Below are 17692 nucleotides of genomic sequence, written 5' to 3'. Positions count from 1 at the left end.
GTCCTGTCATATCATGTTAGGAATTAAATACTTCAGGAATTAAAATCTATACACAGCTATTTATAATAATTTGAACATACAAAAGCCACTTCTTCAGTTACTCAGAAAGAACATAACATATCCTACGTCTGCACAGTGACATGAACTTGGTAAAATTTTGTTTTTCACACTAAGGTATCTGAATTGTTTGAAAATATTATCCCTAGCATAACAAAATCATTGGCAACTAAGTAAGAAAGCAAAGAAGTATTTTAATAGTATTCAGATAACACATTAAATCTTTAAAACCTTTTTTTCCTCATAAACAAATTTAGCAATTGCTCCAGATTGTAACATCATGAGAGCTGAACCTTACAGCAAGTTCTACAAAGCTAAACTTTGTAGACTTCACAGTTCAAAGAACATTTATATTGTGTTTTTGTTCTGTACCTATTATATTTTTCAAGAAAACTAAATATTGGAAAGGGGACTGTTAACTTCACAAAAGGAAAGTAAAGAACCCAGAAGTATGATGACTGTGTAATGGAGGTCTCCAGGCATTTTGCCAATCATAACCTAAATTCAATCTATTTTACTTGGTTTGCTGCACATCTGTGCAAGACAGAAATGTGATAGTGTTTTTCCTTCTTTGTCAGCGCAGTGTTCTCAAACAAGAGACAGATAATTGACTACTGAGGCAAGGAAATACCAAGTAATGAGAATGTCAGAAGAACCATGCCTGAGCAGCAGATATAATAAACCCATATATATGTATCTAATAAAACCAACTCAAGAGCCGTGTTAACAGGAAGGCAGGCTCCCATTCTACAATCCCCTGGAATTTCCGCTCATAAGTGCTTAGACTATTCCTGCTCTGATCAATGCAATTTTAATAGGATGCAATGCCACAGACAAGATTCAGAACAGTTTTATTCAGGTACATCATGTAAAACACTTACGGTACTATTATTTTCCAGCTACTGTCTGTGACAAAACCAATGAAAAATGTTCAAGCCACTTTGTCTATCTATTAAATGAAATGATAGAGTAGCATAGACAAGTTTTTGTAATGAAAGAAACTTTGGTTTTTAGATCAGAATTTGGAATAATTTTTCACTTGTATTTTTGTTTAATTAAACAAATTTACAGTATTTTTTCTGAGATATGCTGGCAAAATATTTTCACTTACAAGATTTAAGGATGAATTCAAATTCCAAACAAACCACTTAATGTAGATTAAGAGAAAAGGAAAAGTAAAAGCAGAAAAAACTCATATGTCAAATCTGCAAATTCAGCTTTAAAACTAGAAACAACTACTCTTGAGGAGGACAGAAAAACAAATGCTAGTTATTAATTTGAAAAGCAATCATCCAAATTCTGTTGTTCTTTCTGCCTTAGTCTCATCCAGCTTTTGTCTTCATCTGCCTAATTAAGCACTCTGTACAACTGTAAAAATAAAAGTTTATCTTACAAAATATATTTGATTGAAAGAAAAAAAAATCACAAGCATACATGTAAAAATATAAATTAAGAAATAACGCAATTTACCAAGGGGAAAAGTGCAATATGCAATAAATGCACAACTTACTTGTTAGAAGGTATATTTAAGGGGCAAGCACACAACTGACAGTCTTCAGCTGTCCCTTTAGTTGCATCACCATAGAAGCCAGGCAGACATCTATCACAATATGAACCACCTGTGTTGTGTTTGCAGTCCTAAAGAGAAGATGTAAGTACAAATTGACAATTAGACAACTTGCATATGGAAAAGGGTCTGCAACATTTATTCTTATTTTCTTCTGCTTGTTGAGACACAGTTCTACAGGTTAGCTGTCAAAATCAGAGCTTCATATGTTCTTGTGGATAACTTTTTTCCATGTAAAACAAAAAGAATATTTGACAGAAAATTTTTAAATTTATACCAAGCATCAGCCATATTATTGTTTTAGTTTGCTAAAAGCAACTTTCAAAGCAGCATAAGACAGGTTTACTATTGCAGTCTTGCAACAGGCCATATTTTGTGACAAACTGTCTTCAGATGTTGATTCCAAAAATACAGCCCAGATGCTATAATTTATAAAAAAGAATTATTATTTTTGACATGTGTGTGCGTTAGTTCATTATATGTCTAGCAGTATTTGTAAACTGTAGCAAAGCCTGAATCACTTAATTCTTATTTGCTAGAATGGAATCCAGCCTCTATTTCGTGAGTAGAAGGAAGGACAAGTATGCCGTGTATAGCGTGCTATCCAACACTTTGTGTTCATCTATGTGTCTGCATAATAAGAGAGAAATTAAGCCGAGCATAAGAAACATGCAGTATAAAATGGCAGTACTACATTTGCATTTTTGTATATAGCTTTTGGCTGATCTCATATTAAACAATCTTTTAGTAGAATGGAAATCAGTCCTGTAAGAAAAAGCTTCTCATGATAACTTGCAAGAACCAAGTTTTAAAGAGTAATTACCCTTGCTATTCTTTTTCCCTCTCACCATATACATTTAGAAACTCTATATAATTTCACAGAATCCATAATAGAATCAGAAAAATTACTTTTCTGGCTTAGTCTGTTTCCTTTCTTCATCCCACATTACTAGCACACCACAATATTCCTTTCACTGCTAAGATACCAAAGTGTAGCCCTTTCACAAAGCAGAAACAGAGAAAACAGAGAGAATGGTTTTGGATGTTAAATGCTATATTGATGTGCTTGGTATGAACTGAAAAAAGGATTAAAAGAGCATATGTCAACTACAAAAGGCCAAAATGAAAGCCATGAGAGATTTTTGTTAACAGGGCATGTTTAAATAGTGTTTAAGACTATGGGCTAGATCAAATCTAGAATATTTCCTCCAAGCTGGAGCTTAAGAACTCTGAAGGTTTGTTTTCATTTGGGTTTTTGTTTATTTGTGGGGGTTTTTTTGGGTTTTTTTGTTTGTTTTTTTTTTTTTATTTCTTTTAAGTGTGGGCACTTTCAAATTTAGTATTTAATTTAAAATTGTGTTTTAGGAATACTTTAAAATTGTTTTATCATTTTAGTAAGTCACGCATATGGTACTGATTGCTGTTTAACAGTCTTACTGTCTGGAAGACATAATTTATCCTCAATAAGGAAACAGACAATATTCTGAGGAACACTGATTCCTTCCTCACAGCTTTCCAGGATTGCAATGATTTGTACAAAGCTTTTTTGCATTGTGCTCTGCACTTGGGCAGCTGAAAAAGCACAATATCCTTTTTAGTCATGTAGGCATTGGTGTCAAAAGCATTTGCCTTCAGAAACACTGTTTGCTGTTTTCAAGGGTGCTTTCTTATTGCTAGTGCATACAATCAGCATATATTTGAAATGAAAGCCTCAATCACAATACTGTATTTTAACATAATTTAGAGATTGTGAGCTAATACCAAATTATTGAAACACTTAATCAATCAAAATTACGACTTTAGAACAGACGGCTGGGTTAAAATCAACTTCCCTAAGTTAACTAATCCATTTGATTGGTATTTCAAGCATTGACATTCAAAAAGAATCTACCAGCCATACCAAAAAAGTAGCCAGGAACAATATGCTTTTTAAAGAAGATGTGACAAAAATAATTTAAGTGTTTCAAAAGAAAAATCCTCTGCAATTCAACTTTTTAAAGACATCATGTCAAATTATTTGTACTTTTTCTGAAAAATAATGGATTCTTCTTTTGTGATAAGTTTAGCTTTAAATATCCTCAGACATATCTTAACGTTTTTGAAGAATATGAACAGTTTATATGTCAAGGATGTTATTAAAGTGAGAGAAGCTAATACACTACTTTAAAGCTTCACATCTCTTGCTGAGTGGTACTTGCAGGTTCTGCTTTTTTAAAGTAAAACACCTGAAACCTTCCTTTTTGTAGGAAAACATTTCTTGTTACAAAGACATGACCACCTTCACTTTGATGAAGCATTTTCTGGCACTTTAACATCAGTCATTTCCATGTACTGTGTCTAATCCTACTCAATTCAGACCCCTGTGTCTAATTCCTCACAATCACAGAATGATAGAATATCCACAACTGGAAGGACCATTGAGTTTAACTCCTGTCCCTGTGCAGGACTCCTCAGGAGTCACACCATGTACCTGAGAGCATTGTCCAAACACTTCTTGAGCTCTGTCAAAGCTGCTGTGACCACTGCTCTGGGGAGCCTGTTCCAGTGCCCAACCATCCTCTGGGTGAAGAACCTTTTCCTAATATCCAAACTAAACCTCTCCTGACACGACTCCAAGGCATTCATTCAAGTCCTGCCACTGGTCATCACAGAGAAGGGATCAGTGCCTGCCCCTCCTCTTCCCCTGATGAGGAAGCTGTACCTGCAATGAGGTATCCCCTCAGTCCCCTCCAGGCTGAACAGATCAAGTAACTTCAGCCACTCATCATACGGCTTCAACTCAAGGCCCTCCACTATCCTCATAGCCCTCCTTTGGACACTCTCTAACAGCTTAATGTCTTTTTATGGTGGTACCCCAAACTGCACACAATATCCAAGGTGAGGCTGCCCCAGTGCAGAGCAGAGTGGGACAATCCCCTCCCTTGCCCATCTCATATTGCACCATTCACTACAACTCCCTGCATCCAACCCATCACCCAGTTGCTCACCCACTGCATGATGTGTTTATCCAGCTGTGTGCTGGACATTTTTTCCAGAAGGATCCTGTGAGAGACAGTATGAAAAGCTTTATTGAAATCCAAAAAGGTTACATCAACTGGCTGCCCTTGATCACCTGAGTTACCTTTTAATAAAAGAAAATTAAATTTGATAAGCCAGATTCACCCCTCATGAAGCCATTCTGGCTGTGATTGATGACTGCACCATCCTCCAGGTGTTTTTCAGTACCTCCCAGAAAAATCTTCTCCCTAATTTTACCATACACTGAAATGAGATTGACAGGCCTACAGTTTCCACGCTATCCTTCTCAACCTTTTTTTGAAAATTCAAATGTTAGCCAGCTTCCTCTTAACTAGGGTCCTTCCATATTTCCAAGGCTGTTCAAAAATGATTGAGAGAGGCCTCAGGATATCATCACCCAGCTCTTGGAGTATTCTTGGATGAATCCCATCAGACGCCATAGACTTATATCCATATCCATATGCAGTATATATCCAGACTCCATCATGCTCACAGCCGTGGCCCTTCATCTCAAGGCACTGGGACCCCTTTAGCCCATCATCAATGTTGCAGACAAAGGCAAAGAAAGGATTAAACATCTCTGCCTTGCCTATATCCCTGTTTGTGAGCGGACCATTTTCATGTAGTGGGCCGATGTTATTTATGCACTACCTCTTGCTATTAACTTATTTAAAATACTCTTATTATTGCTCCCCATATTGCTCTGTGCAGCTTCAACTCTGGTTGAGCTTTGACCCAAAGCTTTGACTTTTTCTCCTAAAGCAGCAAGCAACATTTCTGTATTCCTCCCACATCACCTGATCTTGCTTCTACTGCGTGCACCTTCCTTTTTTGCCTTATCTCCAAAACACGGTCCCTGCTTAGCCAAACTGGCTTTCTGCCTGTTTGACTTTTGACATTTTGTAATTGCCTGCTCCTGTGCCCTTAGGAGGCAGTGCTTAAAAAGTGACTAGTACTGATGGTCCCCAGCATGCTCAAAAGCAATGAATCAATATTAAAATATAAAAACAAACCAAAAAACAGAACCCCGCATATATAGGACCAAAATCTGAGCATACCATACTGTGTATGTTAGTTTATCTGAGAAATAATGATCTTGTGTATCCTACACTTTTCTCCCTGGGCCAGTATGGACCTTACAGGACAAAGAACAAGGATTTTGTAGTATGTAGATATGACCTGATCTGCCTGTTCTCTTCAGTGATGCATTAAACTTCTTACTAATCTGCCACATTTATAGATCAGTACTATAAGTACTGAAGTAGACAAGTCTTTCTAAAAATATTATCAACACTCAGGAATGATTTGTGCTTTCTTGATATCAATTGGCTGAATCTCAATTTGAAACTTGCCAAATGTACAGCAATGGTTTGGAACATCATCTGGTTTGAGCAATGTCTAATTATACTAAGATTATTTCTATAAAGCATGATTAAACTGATGCATCTGATGTCTTAATTTCATGTTCATAGGAAAACTGTACAGGTTTTTTTCATGTCATGAGACTGGGTATAAAATAGATCGTGATCAAATTTTCTAACCTGTCCAGTACAATATATGTAGTTTCTTTTTATTCCCCATGGAAATAGAGGTTGTTCCAACACACTGATCTAGTGGTTTGGTAAAATCCATAGGGTTTTTTTCACAGATCCATAGATTTTGTGGCCAGGAACAATTCTATGTCCAAATACCTATGCTTTCAATTCCAAAATAATTTCAATACAACGATTTCAATTGTGTCTCACACTATTTTGAATGCATTAATTATGCATTAACTTTCTGTATCTCTTTTACCTCTGAACATCTTTAAACTTCAGCTAGACAACCTCTGAGCAATTAAAACTGTGGGATTTATTTTTGTCCAAAAGTTTATGTATGACTCACACCTTGTTCCCAATGAATTTCCTTGCTGATTCCTCTCCCAGCTCTCCCTTTTTGGAAGAAACCAAATGAACTTTATGCCCAATATCAGGGAACCCTAAATTCACACTGAAAACCACTCCAGCATATACAGCTTAGTGTATATGAACATAGAAAAAACCATTTAGAATAGAATGTTAGTGATGAAAATAAAACCTTATACAGGGATTATGACAGAGTCCAAGATAGCACATTTTGGCATGCTGCTGCCCTTCCTCAGAATACCTGTCACAGAGACAACCAGGGAAGCCGTCAACGCCAGCTAAAGAAAGTAAGTCTGGGTGCCTATTTTAGTATATTCCTGAGCTGTCTAGACTAGACAATGGTATTCTACCTTTGGAAGCATGAATAAGCTCTTCTAGCATTTTCAAACTACCATAATGTCAAGATGAGCAGACAATTCTCTTTCCTGGTCTAACAATACAAATGTAATCAGGATGTTGCAGAGGCTTTACCTATCTTCACTTGAGCAAGAGCCTGTACTGCATTTAGCTAGGACATATCATTTTGTTATGGTGGATATGAAGATGGGTAAAGACATTTTTTTGCTCTGGTGATGAACACTGTCTAAAGCACAGGTCCACCAGCACTGACACCGGCCTCATTCTACACTGTATATGCTGTTTATAGACAGAGGTTTACAATATGAAAATGATGCCACTGGAGACTGCCCACTTAGGGCAATTTGACCATATCTTTGGGGAGAAAGATCTACTTTCTCTGGGCTTACTAACAGGAACATAGTATCCTGCAATGAACAAAACACCTTGAAATGTTCTTGCTTTTCTCACGGTTTAGGTTTAACCAACCTACTAAAGCTACAGTAAGCATGTGTGTGTGTGTGTAATAGTACAAAAGAATATTTCTGAATGTTTCAAATTGCCCTATGTACCAAAGCAGTTATGTATATCACAATGGTAACGAGAATGAGGTATTGTGCAGCTCTCTATGGCTGCTCTGGGGATCAAAGGACTTTGCAGGTAACTGCAAGATATACGTTAAAATGAGCTTTTTATACAGGCCTGTGTCGAAGCAGATGATTTGAGCTTTTATCATGAGTCAAAAACACATTTCAGCTTCTTTTCAACTACATTTCAAAGCTAAGGAAGAGCTAAAAGAAGTATCATATCAGTAAATTAGATGCCTAAATTGTCTGTTGTATTACTGAGAAAACACCATGAATAATAATAAGGAGGCCAAAAGGCTGTGTAAACCTCAATAGAAGGAATGCCTTTGATGTGAAACATTTCTCTTTTTCAGCACTCAGACTTCTCTCTCTCTCACTTCAAAAGGCTTATGATCCAAATTGAATAGCAGCATTTAATAGCCTGCATGGATACTAACCGATCTGACTTACAGTGCTTTCAAAGTTGTAAGAAAATCCAGAACTGATTTTAAGCTCCCTGTGCACCTCTTCTCTATAGCCTGATCTAGTATAAACTACAGAACACATAAAATGCAGAGAGCTTGATAACGTGTATAGATGAAAGTGCGTCTTCAGCTGGCTATTTTCCACTTCCTTGTCAGTGCTGTTCTCTTACACCCGCACCCTTAAAACATCAGAAGGGGGAGCTCCACTGCCTGAGTCAACAGCTCACACCAGCAAAAAGCACAAAAAGCAATATGCAGCCTACATGGCCTTCTCTTTTATCCAGGCTGGTGCTACAGACAAACATGAAGGAAGCTGTGCAGGGGCTGAAATGTGAGGACACGGAAGCCAACAACCTCAGAACTCACATCTGGCTATGGACCCCTAAGCAAAAGAGTCAACAGTTTTGGCATACCTTAAACAAGATTCCTCCTTCCTTTTCTCTCCTGTTAATTGATTTTATCCCACATGGATATTATAAACATTGTAGCTGGAGAATATGGTCATTAACACAAAAAAAAAATTGTCAGGAAGCACAAATCCATATTACCCTAGTGATAAACATTTTCACTGAGTATTAAGCGAAAGATTCAAAACATGACTGTCATGTCAAACATGTTTTTCATTCTAGGTACTTCTTTGAGGCTTACAGTATAATTAAATCGAGAATAATTTTAAGCTTCTATTCATAAAAAAGCAATTTGAAAAATCCACTGATCCACACATTAAGGATATCTTGTTTTGCACTGCAATGCAATTAAACATCTTCTATGAGCAAAACAGGAAGAACAGTAATAATTCTAAGTGCCAAATTATATTTGAAAAAGGTTGAATTTTCATTTTGGCATTTTCCCAGCAGGTTTTTCATAAGGAAATAAAAGGGAACATTTAGAAACATGCACATTACAGAGTCTGCTTGAAATTCTGCAGGGAAATGAGAGTATATCCCACTAAACTGGCACTGGCTTAAATTGTGCTTCTGCAAGACTAATGAAATTAGACATGTTGTTTCAAGCTTTATGCCATGTCAGACAATATAAAACTAAAAATGCCCTTGAGTCAATCAGAAAAGTATATTCAGCATAATTCACCCATTCCAAAAGGCTACTGAACAGGTAGGAAACAGTGATGTGCTGGTAGGCTTACTATGGATAATATTACAGATTTAATTGCTGAATTAGTAGGTAAAATCTCCGTAGTCTACAAGAAAAAAAAATCTGATTTAACTGAGATCATATTGTTTTATTATTTTTCTGAAGTACATTTCATTAAGTATTCCTTCAAGGTTTACTATGAATTTAGAAGAAGGAAGGCATTAACAATACCTTCTCATTAAACTAGAACAGAATTTACAAAGTTACCTGCTACATATTATAAATTGAATGTACTGCAGGGGAAGATAAATTTTTCACGAAAAAGCGTTTGCTGCTTTCTGCATGCCATACTTAAAATTATTGTATTTTAAAACATAGATCCTATGTCTTAAATAAAATCTCTTCTTAACTGTTCAAGACACTGTATCTTGGTGTGAGGGGATCCTTAATCTCAACATGAAGATCTCTTCATTACTCACTGGCTTTTTTCTTCTTGATTATTCCAGGTCTAAGAGGTCACTAATTCAGTTGCACAGGGTATATTGGGTCGATGGTGGCCATGTCCCTTGTTGCCTGTAGGGACACTTACCAGGCACGCTCCTGTGATGTCATCACACACATCTGCATGACCAAAGCATGTACAGGGTGCACAGACTCCACCAAAGATTGTGCCGTTCACACGCCTGTGTCGAGGCCAGCACGACTGCAAGAAAAGTTAGATTAAAAGTTAAACTCTTCTTTGAACAAAGGAAGGAACGGGATTTAAATTTTTTTTTGTTGGATTTAATGCTTGCACACACAACAAACATACTTGCCAAATGAATAAAAATACCAACATTTCTCTAGAAAATTCTTCTTTCTGGTGCTGTGGCTTTGCACTGACCTTAGCCTTAGCGGCAGGTGTGAGATTAGAGGAAGCTTTAACTTGATCATTCTTCTGAAATGGTAAAATAAAGCAGAGAAATGAAGAACTGAAATATGACAGCATGAAAGCAAGAGGTACAGACTGAAAAACAGCCAGAAGGTGAAATGCTGAAGGAGAGAGAATGAGGAAGAAACCTCAAAACAACAAAAATGTTCTCTGAGAAGTTCAGGCACAAAGAGCAATTACAATACCATTTAGCCTTGTTAGGACTCCGGCAAAATGCTACACTGAAACAAAGCACAGGCTGAAAACTGGGCTGTCCTTTTATTTACAAATTGTGCTCCTTAAAGGATAGTAATTTCCCTTCAAGAAACTGCTCTGATATTTTCATTTTCTTTTTTAAATGCAAAATGTAAATCAACATTAAATGCAGGGCCAGTAATTTTGCAGGAAAGGTGACACCATACAACTGGGATTCATCAGCAAAAATTCAGCTACTCCATTTGCTCATAATAAGATGTCAACCAGCAGTCTTCCTTACTATATATCTCACAACTGGCTTCATAGTTTGCTTTTTTTCTTAATGGCTTTATCGCAAACTATGGTAGGACTGCTCATGTGATCCAATAATTTTGCATAAGATAAAAAATGTGCATAAAAAATGTGCATGACCTTCAAAAGCATCTGGATAATACAAAGTTTTGCATTGACAGAATACTAAAAGTATAATTTAATAAAGAAAATCCTTTCCTCTTCACATGCACTCCCCAGAAAGGTAACAAACAGACTCTTCTTTATGTAAATAAAAACGTCCCTTTTTGTCTTACTCTTGAAAAATTGAAAGTAATCTAAAGATTAATTGAAATTATTCTTTAAAAAAAAATTCCAAAACCTGAAATATTACCCTTATTTTTCATTCTTTACATTCTTGGTTACACATTCCTAAAAAAACCCTGTAAATAGCAAAAAATAAAAATCGGAAGTTATAAAATCCAAAACCTAAAAACAGGTTAAAAGAAATTGCTGCATTTTTCTTTCTGTGGCATGAGATGCAAGTGGTTTCTACATAAGTCTATACATCTTTTCCCTCTTTTGATGACTGAAAATAATCTGCTGTACACAGCTACAAATGATATTGCTCAAGACAAGGCTCCAGAAGTCACTAATTTTAAGAGCTTAAGCATGAAATATCAATAGAAGGGCTCAGAACAGTACTAAAAGATTACACATTGAGGTCTTAGGAAAAGAAATTATGTAACTGGCAACATGCAAGTTAAACACAACTCCTTTTGAAGCAGAAGTCGTGGAGTACAGAGAATGGGAACAAATCTGAGGGAAAAAAGCAATTAGATGTGAAGATGTTGACAAAGGCAAGAAAATTAATGAGTGGAGCAAAGAAACTATCACAAAGGGGTCCAATTGGTATTAGAAATTTAACATTTTATCTGCTTTACCTGTCCTTATGGTCCTCCTACACACACAAAAATGTACAGAATTTTATTTGGCCAGAGTCACGCAAAAAATAAATTTTGAATTGATGTAATGGAAAATCTTAAAAGAGACAGCATAATTTAAATGGGATTGGTTGTCTTTGGAAGACTGATCATGTCAAAACATTCATATCATGAAAATAAGAAAATAATAGTTGTTTTTAGTGCGGCAGCATCTATGCCAGGTACCATATCATCATTATGCAGGAGACAAATACATACATTAAATCAAATAACGAAGAGAAAATAGAACTGAAAAACTGCACAAAATAATAAAATATGACACTGCTTGGTTGAAATTGGCAGAAGTAAAATGAACAAGGCTGAAAGTATACAGAAGAAGAAACAAAAATGGTAACTGGGAAAAAAAGAGGGATTTTCAACTTCTCTTTCTATGCTTTCTTAACTACTGTCTGTCTGGAAATCTTAAACTTCACCTTTTTTTTTTTTTTATGCCCACTAGCATAGAAACTTTAAATTTGCAGCTATATATATGTGCTTTCTCTTGTGGAGTATGATCTTAAGTATGTATCAAATTTCAGGGACTATTTATGATTGAAGAGAAGGTTTAGCACTGTCCACATAATGTTGGACAGACAATTTCAACAACACCAAGACAGGAGTTCTACCCAAGCCCTTCAGCCTCTACAACAAAAGTAGATACTGATATATCTGCATTCAGGGCTTTTCCAATTACTCTCTTGGACAGCAGGCTTAAATCTGCTCTGGGAGAATAAAGAACAAGTGAAAAAAAGGGTGAAACACAGTGATACTGCATCTAGCATTTTTCTTAAAATTTTTGAACAGACAGACAATGGCCAGGCTTTAAAATTATTTCTCAGCTGAGGTAAAAATATTCTTCTCTACTTATTTTTCCATCTGTACCATTTTGGAAGTGATAGGAATATCTATTAATTCCTTCAGGCCTCCTTTCTATGTTAGTTCATCTAGCCCCAGCAACAAACAACCACGCTTGGCATGAGACTAGACTCTAAACCCTAAATATCACATATAAGCATGAAAATTTTTAAAGAAAAAGAGAGTTGACAAGCAAATGCCTAGAGTGCCTGTGTAAATGGCATACTGTTTCTAGTTTTGTGAAGCAGAGCATCTTGGTGTTTGAAACTATTTCCTTGGAGGCAAAGCTTTTGAAGAATATTTTTTGGCTTCTGTTCACCCCAAGCGATGCCCACGTGAGGTAGTTAATCATACGTATACTTGTATGAACACAGTCTGTGTGAACTAATCACTTAGTTAGCAAAGGGGGTATTTTTCTGAGCACGTGTCTACATTATTATCTGTTACAGGAGCAAAACAACGTAACATGATCCTCAGAAAAACACATGCAATTCTCAACAACTCCAAGGCAAATGGCAAAGCCCTGGGAAAACAAAAGAAGAAATTCAACCCCATTAACTCAAATAAATTGATCCATCTTTGCTGGGCACAAGTCAGATAACTGCCATTTTCCTTCTAATTCTGTTCATCCATTTGTATCATCAAATGGCTAAAGAGTACAAATATTGTTTTGCTTCCTTTTTATGAACCAAAATGTCTTTTTGTAAGTTAGAAATCGTTACAGAGGTGTAGAACTTTAGATTTTAAATATTATCTGATATAATGAACCATCACCTGGAACTAAAGGTAACTAGCCAAGCCATGGCAAATTCCAAACAAGAAGGGACAGCTGTCCTATTATTTTCTACCAACACAGGTCCACTGTCTGCTTCCACCTATCACAGTGTTAGCAACGTTGAACTAGACTGCATCATGACACTCACCTCACAGGAGGTACCATCATAGCCTGGAGGACACTCACACAGCTCCACTGCAGGTGCTACCCTTCTCCCCCGTGAAGTGGGGTCAGCAGATTCCATAATAACGCTTCTTAGTCTGGATGTAACAGAAATAAAATGAGCAAAACAGCAAGTTAGATGGATATGTGCAGCTGAATGCAACAAACACTTTAGAGGGACATGCAGTGGCTTGTTTCTGTTTTCCTGCTTAAGAATAAGGAGGTTTTCATATTAATCTATTTCTTTCTAAACCATATGTCTGTAGGCATGTTACTATTTTTGTTCATCATGTGAGGGAGACTATGGTCAGATACCCACTGATAAAAATAGATTTAAAAAGTCTTGCAGCACTGTACCAAGCTATTCCTGGCCTGCAAGCCACATGTGCCAACTTGCATTGCAGCTGCATATAGAGCAAATCTGACACTAAGCAGGGTCTTCAAAATTTATGAACCACTAGTCCAGCTTTCTAAAATATTACATTACTAAGTTTTGGATAGAAGGTATTTTTACTCTGGAGATTTGACCTCTAGAAAATATGTCAGTCCTGTCCAGAAGAATTGAAGATCTAAGTATTATGTATAGGAAAGAAAAATGTATGTACATGAAACAAAAAAGAAGTCTTCTGCCATATACCTTGGTCTCCCCAGTGCCACAGAAAAAAGTACTAAACAGCTGTTGTTTAGGTGAACACTGGCCATGATTTTTGTTTCAAGAGCATGGAAGTATGATGAGAGAAACAACAGAAGCCTTCTGATAGTCTTATAGCTATCATCAGAAACAAATGTAATTTACCTCAAGAGTATCTTTCTGTGGAGAAAAATTGGGATTTGGGAGTTTAATTCTTATGAGAATTTGAAGGAACATTGACGTATTACAGAGGCTAAATCACTTCTATTTTCACCCAGTAATCTTAACAGAGTGTTTGATAACTAAAGATACTTGAAGAGCTTGTTTTGAAGTTGTCTTCAGCAGAAAATACCTTTCATTCATGACATACATTTTATTAAAAAGGGCTTTTTTTTCCCTTCATAACAGGGCATTTGTCTTTTGGCTGCAAAAAAATCCTGAAAATTATTTGGACGACCTTGGACAAGAAAACATCCAAGGAAAATATTTTGTTGTTGCTACAGTGGTTGGAGGAAAGCTTAAGACAGAATATTTTCCCACTCGATTTTATGACTACTCCAAACAAGTTAAACATAAAATATAATGGGAGGACAAGAGGGAAGATTTCTTAAATTAAGACAGAAGCTTCAGAAAAACAGAAGTTTTACCACCACTAGGAAGATGACTGGACTTTGGAGGGACTATCATTGTGTATAATGCAGTTAAAAACTTCAATCTGATTTGGTGATACCAGAACCTCTGTAAAAGGTTATTGATACTGTTTTAAGAGAAAGTTGCTTATTCCTATCCAGATCTTCAGTAAATTCTCTCTGACTTTTCAGTATATCCCCTTTGCTCCACTGCTGTACATTTCTGGCTGTACATTTATTTTGCAATCATTCATTTGAATTTTCTTTATGATAAGATAACCAATCTCTAGGATATCAGATATCAAATAGCGATTACCAATAAAAAAAATTAAAATTTTAAAGAAAAAAGCCTGTAAATGAAGAAAACATTTTTTAAGGAAAGGCCAAATTTTATTTCTCATTTGAACTACACCTAGCTCTCTCTAAGCATTGATCTTGGAACAAAGAGAAGCACTAACACACAGAAACAATCCACCCAGTATTATCCCACATTTGTATTCACTGAATTGCTCCAATTTTCATTACATTCTGCTATTTGCTAAATGGGATTTTAATGTGTTTAACAGTTTTTAGCATTAACAGTTACTCAGTGAAGAAAGCTGCAGTGATTTTCTTTTCTGCCGTTTTGAGGCTGCAATTTTGATTCCTCGATGCCATTCTGCATTCATTAAAATACATAATGCTGGCAGTAATGAGGAACTGGATCCTGGAGATGCATGAACAATTTGAGGTTAGACATCAAGACCAAATATTTAAGCTGACTGTTACTGTCAGCAGGCAACTGTTGACTTCTAAAAACAAACAAGATTAAAAGGGAAGGGGACATTTCAGGCAGCATCAGCACAGTTTACTGTCTGCTGTGCCAGGCATCTGAATCACACTGGCTACATAAGGCACATGAAGTAGTGACCCAATCATTGCTCATTTGTCTTGGAGCCAATTCTGCATATGGGAAAAAACCCTTGGCCTCTTCTTCCCTCTTTCTCCTGGTGTCTAGCAGGGACTCCTTTCTATGTGGTTGCAAGCAATCTATTTTCTTTAGCATTCCAATTTCCAGTGCCTATCTGCATGTTTGCAACACTTACCATCAGTGACCACTCTGAATATTGAAACTGAATAAACAGTACTACTAGACTTTCTTTGAAGCACAAGCTAAAAGTATTTGATCAAACAAAATAGTAAGAGAGAGTTATCTTTTCTTGGCCTGCTGCTTCTACCACAGATGGACTTAACTGCAAGATCTTTCAAGATCTTGGAAGATCTTTCATGTTAGAGGAAACATGATTAGATTTTAAACCCAGAAGCTGGGTTCACTTTCATATTCATTGCTACATTTCTGTATTCTCAATTTTTATCTGACTTGATCATCTAATTGCCCACTCATATAAGAAAGCTTCCTAATGATGCCATAGAGCAATAACAACACTGCAAGCTTAAAATTGCCTAAAAAATGTACACAAAACCATGCTTAAGTCAAACCCCATTCATATTGTTTAGTGAATACTTGAAAGCATAACAGATTAGCTAATCTGTTTCTAGTAGGTTAAGCTAAACAAGGGTAAAAATAGAACCTTTAAATTAAAGCTCTTGCCAGCTGGAGTCAGCGACACTTAATTTTTAAGTCTCTTTCTACATGACTGCAAGAAAGTTACTTTATGCCTCCATTCTAATCTCTTTTTAAGCACAGATTATAACAGCACCTTTGGAATCCTCACACATGTGGTGACATCCATTTTGAAAACTTTCAGTACTTAAATGAACAGGTTACCTAATAGAGCAATCTCTAATTAGTATGTTGCATAATTCTGCTGGTGCTTTGAGGCAGAAATTGTCATTCATAATGGACCTAACAACCCTGTAATATTTCTGTCTGTCTGCCAGACCCTCTTAACCCTCTCAGAGGAATATCCATCTGTCCACTGCACATACCTGTTTAAAGAAAATCAAAGCCTTTAGTTCATATCTACTTAGCTATTAAGGCTTAGCTCTACAGCATTTCTTTTCAAAAAAGTCTTCCTTTGGAGACCATCCTTTGGAGTCCTTAATCAGCCCTAGATATCACAAAGACTATCTTCTTCATTGGATCTACATTTTCCCTGAAGAACTAAATGGACAGAATATGGAGAAAAGGGTTATTTAGCATGATCTTAAGAGTGATGAGCACAGCTCTGCACCTAGTATGATTCAGCACGAGTGAAAATCAAAGAGAATATAAAACAATTGGTAATGAGGCACATCCTGAAAATTAGCAATATCCCTACACAGCAGATCATAAACTAGGCTGGATGGCAGTAGATGCTGTTGCTGGTGCCTGGAATCATGAACTGTTCTGAGGAGACTTCACAAATCCCACCCTAACAGGCGGAACTATCATTGCTGCACTTAAAGATTAAAAACTGAATTTGTTTAATTGTGACTGAAATTTCACATGCTCTCTTCTGTCATGCTAAACCACAATGAGCACCCTGAGAGCACTCAATAAAATTGTTTACTTTATTACACAGCAATACAGCAACCACTGCATTCTTCTCTGGTAAGACACATCAGAGGGACAGCCAGAAATGTACCAGTAATATAAGACCATTTATAGCAAAAAAAGATACTCTTCAAAATCACTTCAGTTCCTTCCCCTAACCCCATTTTAACTCATTGTCTTTAAGGGACCAATCTTCACAACTGTAATGTCACTACACCTAGAAGCTGATGGCTACCAGCATACAAAGCCTAAATTATATGTGTGTTGCAGAGCTCTTCTCACATAGCATTTTTTAAAAGTGCTTTCAGAAAATTATCTTTAACACACCACTAAACTGTTCCCAAAGGCTGAATATGAACAAGACTGTGAAACGGTGAGGCACCACACATGACCAAATGGCTAAAGCAGTAGTCAGGGATGCAGACAGTGATATATAGTCTTCCAAATTTACCAGACAGCTCTGCCTGACTTACAAGGCACATTCTATAGATTGTGCCAGTTCTGTGTGTGTTCTTACCTGAGCTCTACACTGCTGTCCAGAGGGGATCTCATCCATCCCACCCACACTGTTCCACAGTATGGGCAGGATGGAGCCCTTACATGTCCAGCAAGGCACTTTCTTCACAACTGCCCAGCCAAAGTGCATTTTGTAGGAGAGCCCCCCTTCTCCTACTAGTACAAATGTCAGCACTCAAATATATGTAAACCTCTGATAACTGAAGTTTGCGTTTCCTATAAAACTCAGTAACACCTTTGGCCTGAGGAAAGGCAATCATACATA

The 17692-nt window shown here is 36.6% G+C and overlaps 1 protein-coding gene across 4 annotated transcripts in view; it reads right to left on the bottom strand.

Annotated features, from left to right (window-relative positions):
* LAMA2 (laminin subunit alpha 2) overlaps positions 1-17692 on the bottom strand; it is a 340056-nt gene that overhangs the window by 135318 nt on the left and 187046 nt on the right. For all 4 annotated transcript variants that reach the window (XM_064413130.1, XM_064413127.1, XM_064413128.1 and 1 more), the window contains exons 15-17: positions 13162-13273; positions 9615-9728; positions 1568-1695 (exon numbers count right to left, since the gene is read on the bottom strand). In XM_064413130.1, the coding sequence (XP_064269200.1) occupies positions 1568-1695; positions 9615-9728; positions 13162-13273 (354 nt within the window). The remainder of the gene's footprint in view (positions 1-1567; positions 1696-9614; positions 9729-13161; positions 13274-17692) is intronic.

Source organism: Passer domesticus, chromosome 3 (assembly GCF_036417665.1).
Source record: "Passer domesticus isolate bPasDom1 chromosome 3, bPasDom1.hap1, whole genome shotgun sequence".
Taxonomy (NCBI): Eukaryota; Metazoa; Chordata; class Aves; order Passeriformes; family Passeridae; genus Passer; species Passer domesticus.
This window is presented reverse-complemented; position numbering and strand designations above follow the sequence as displayed.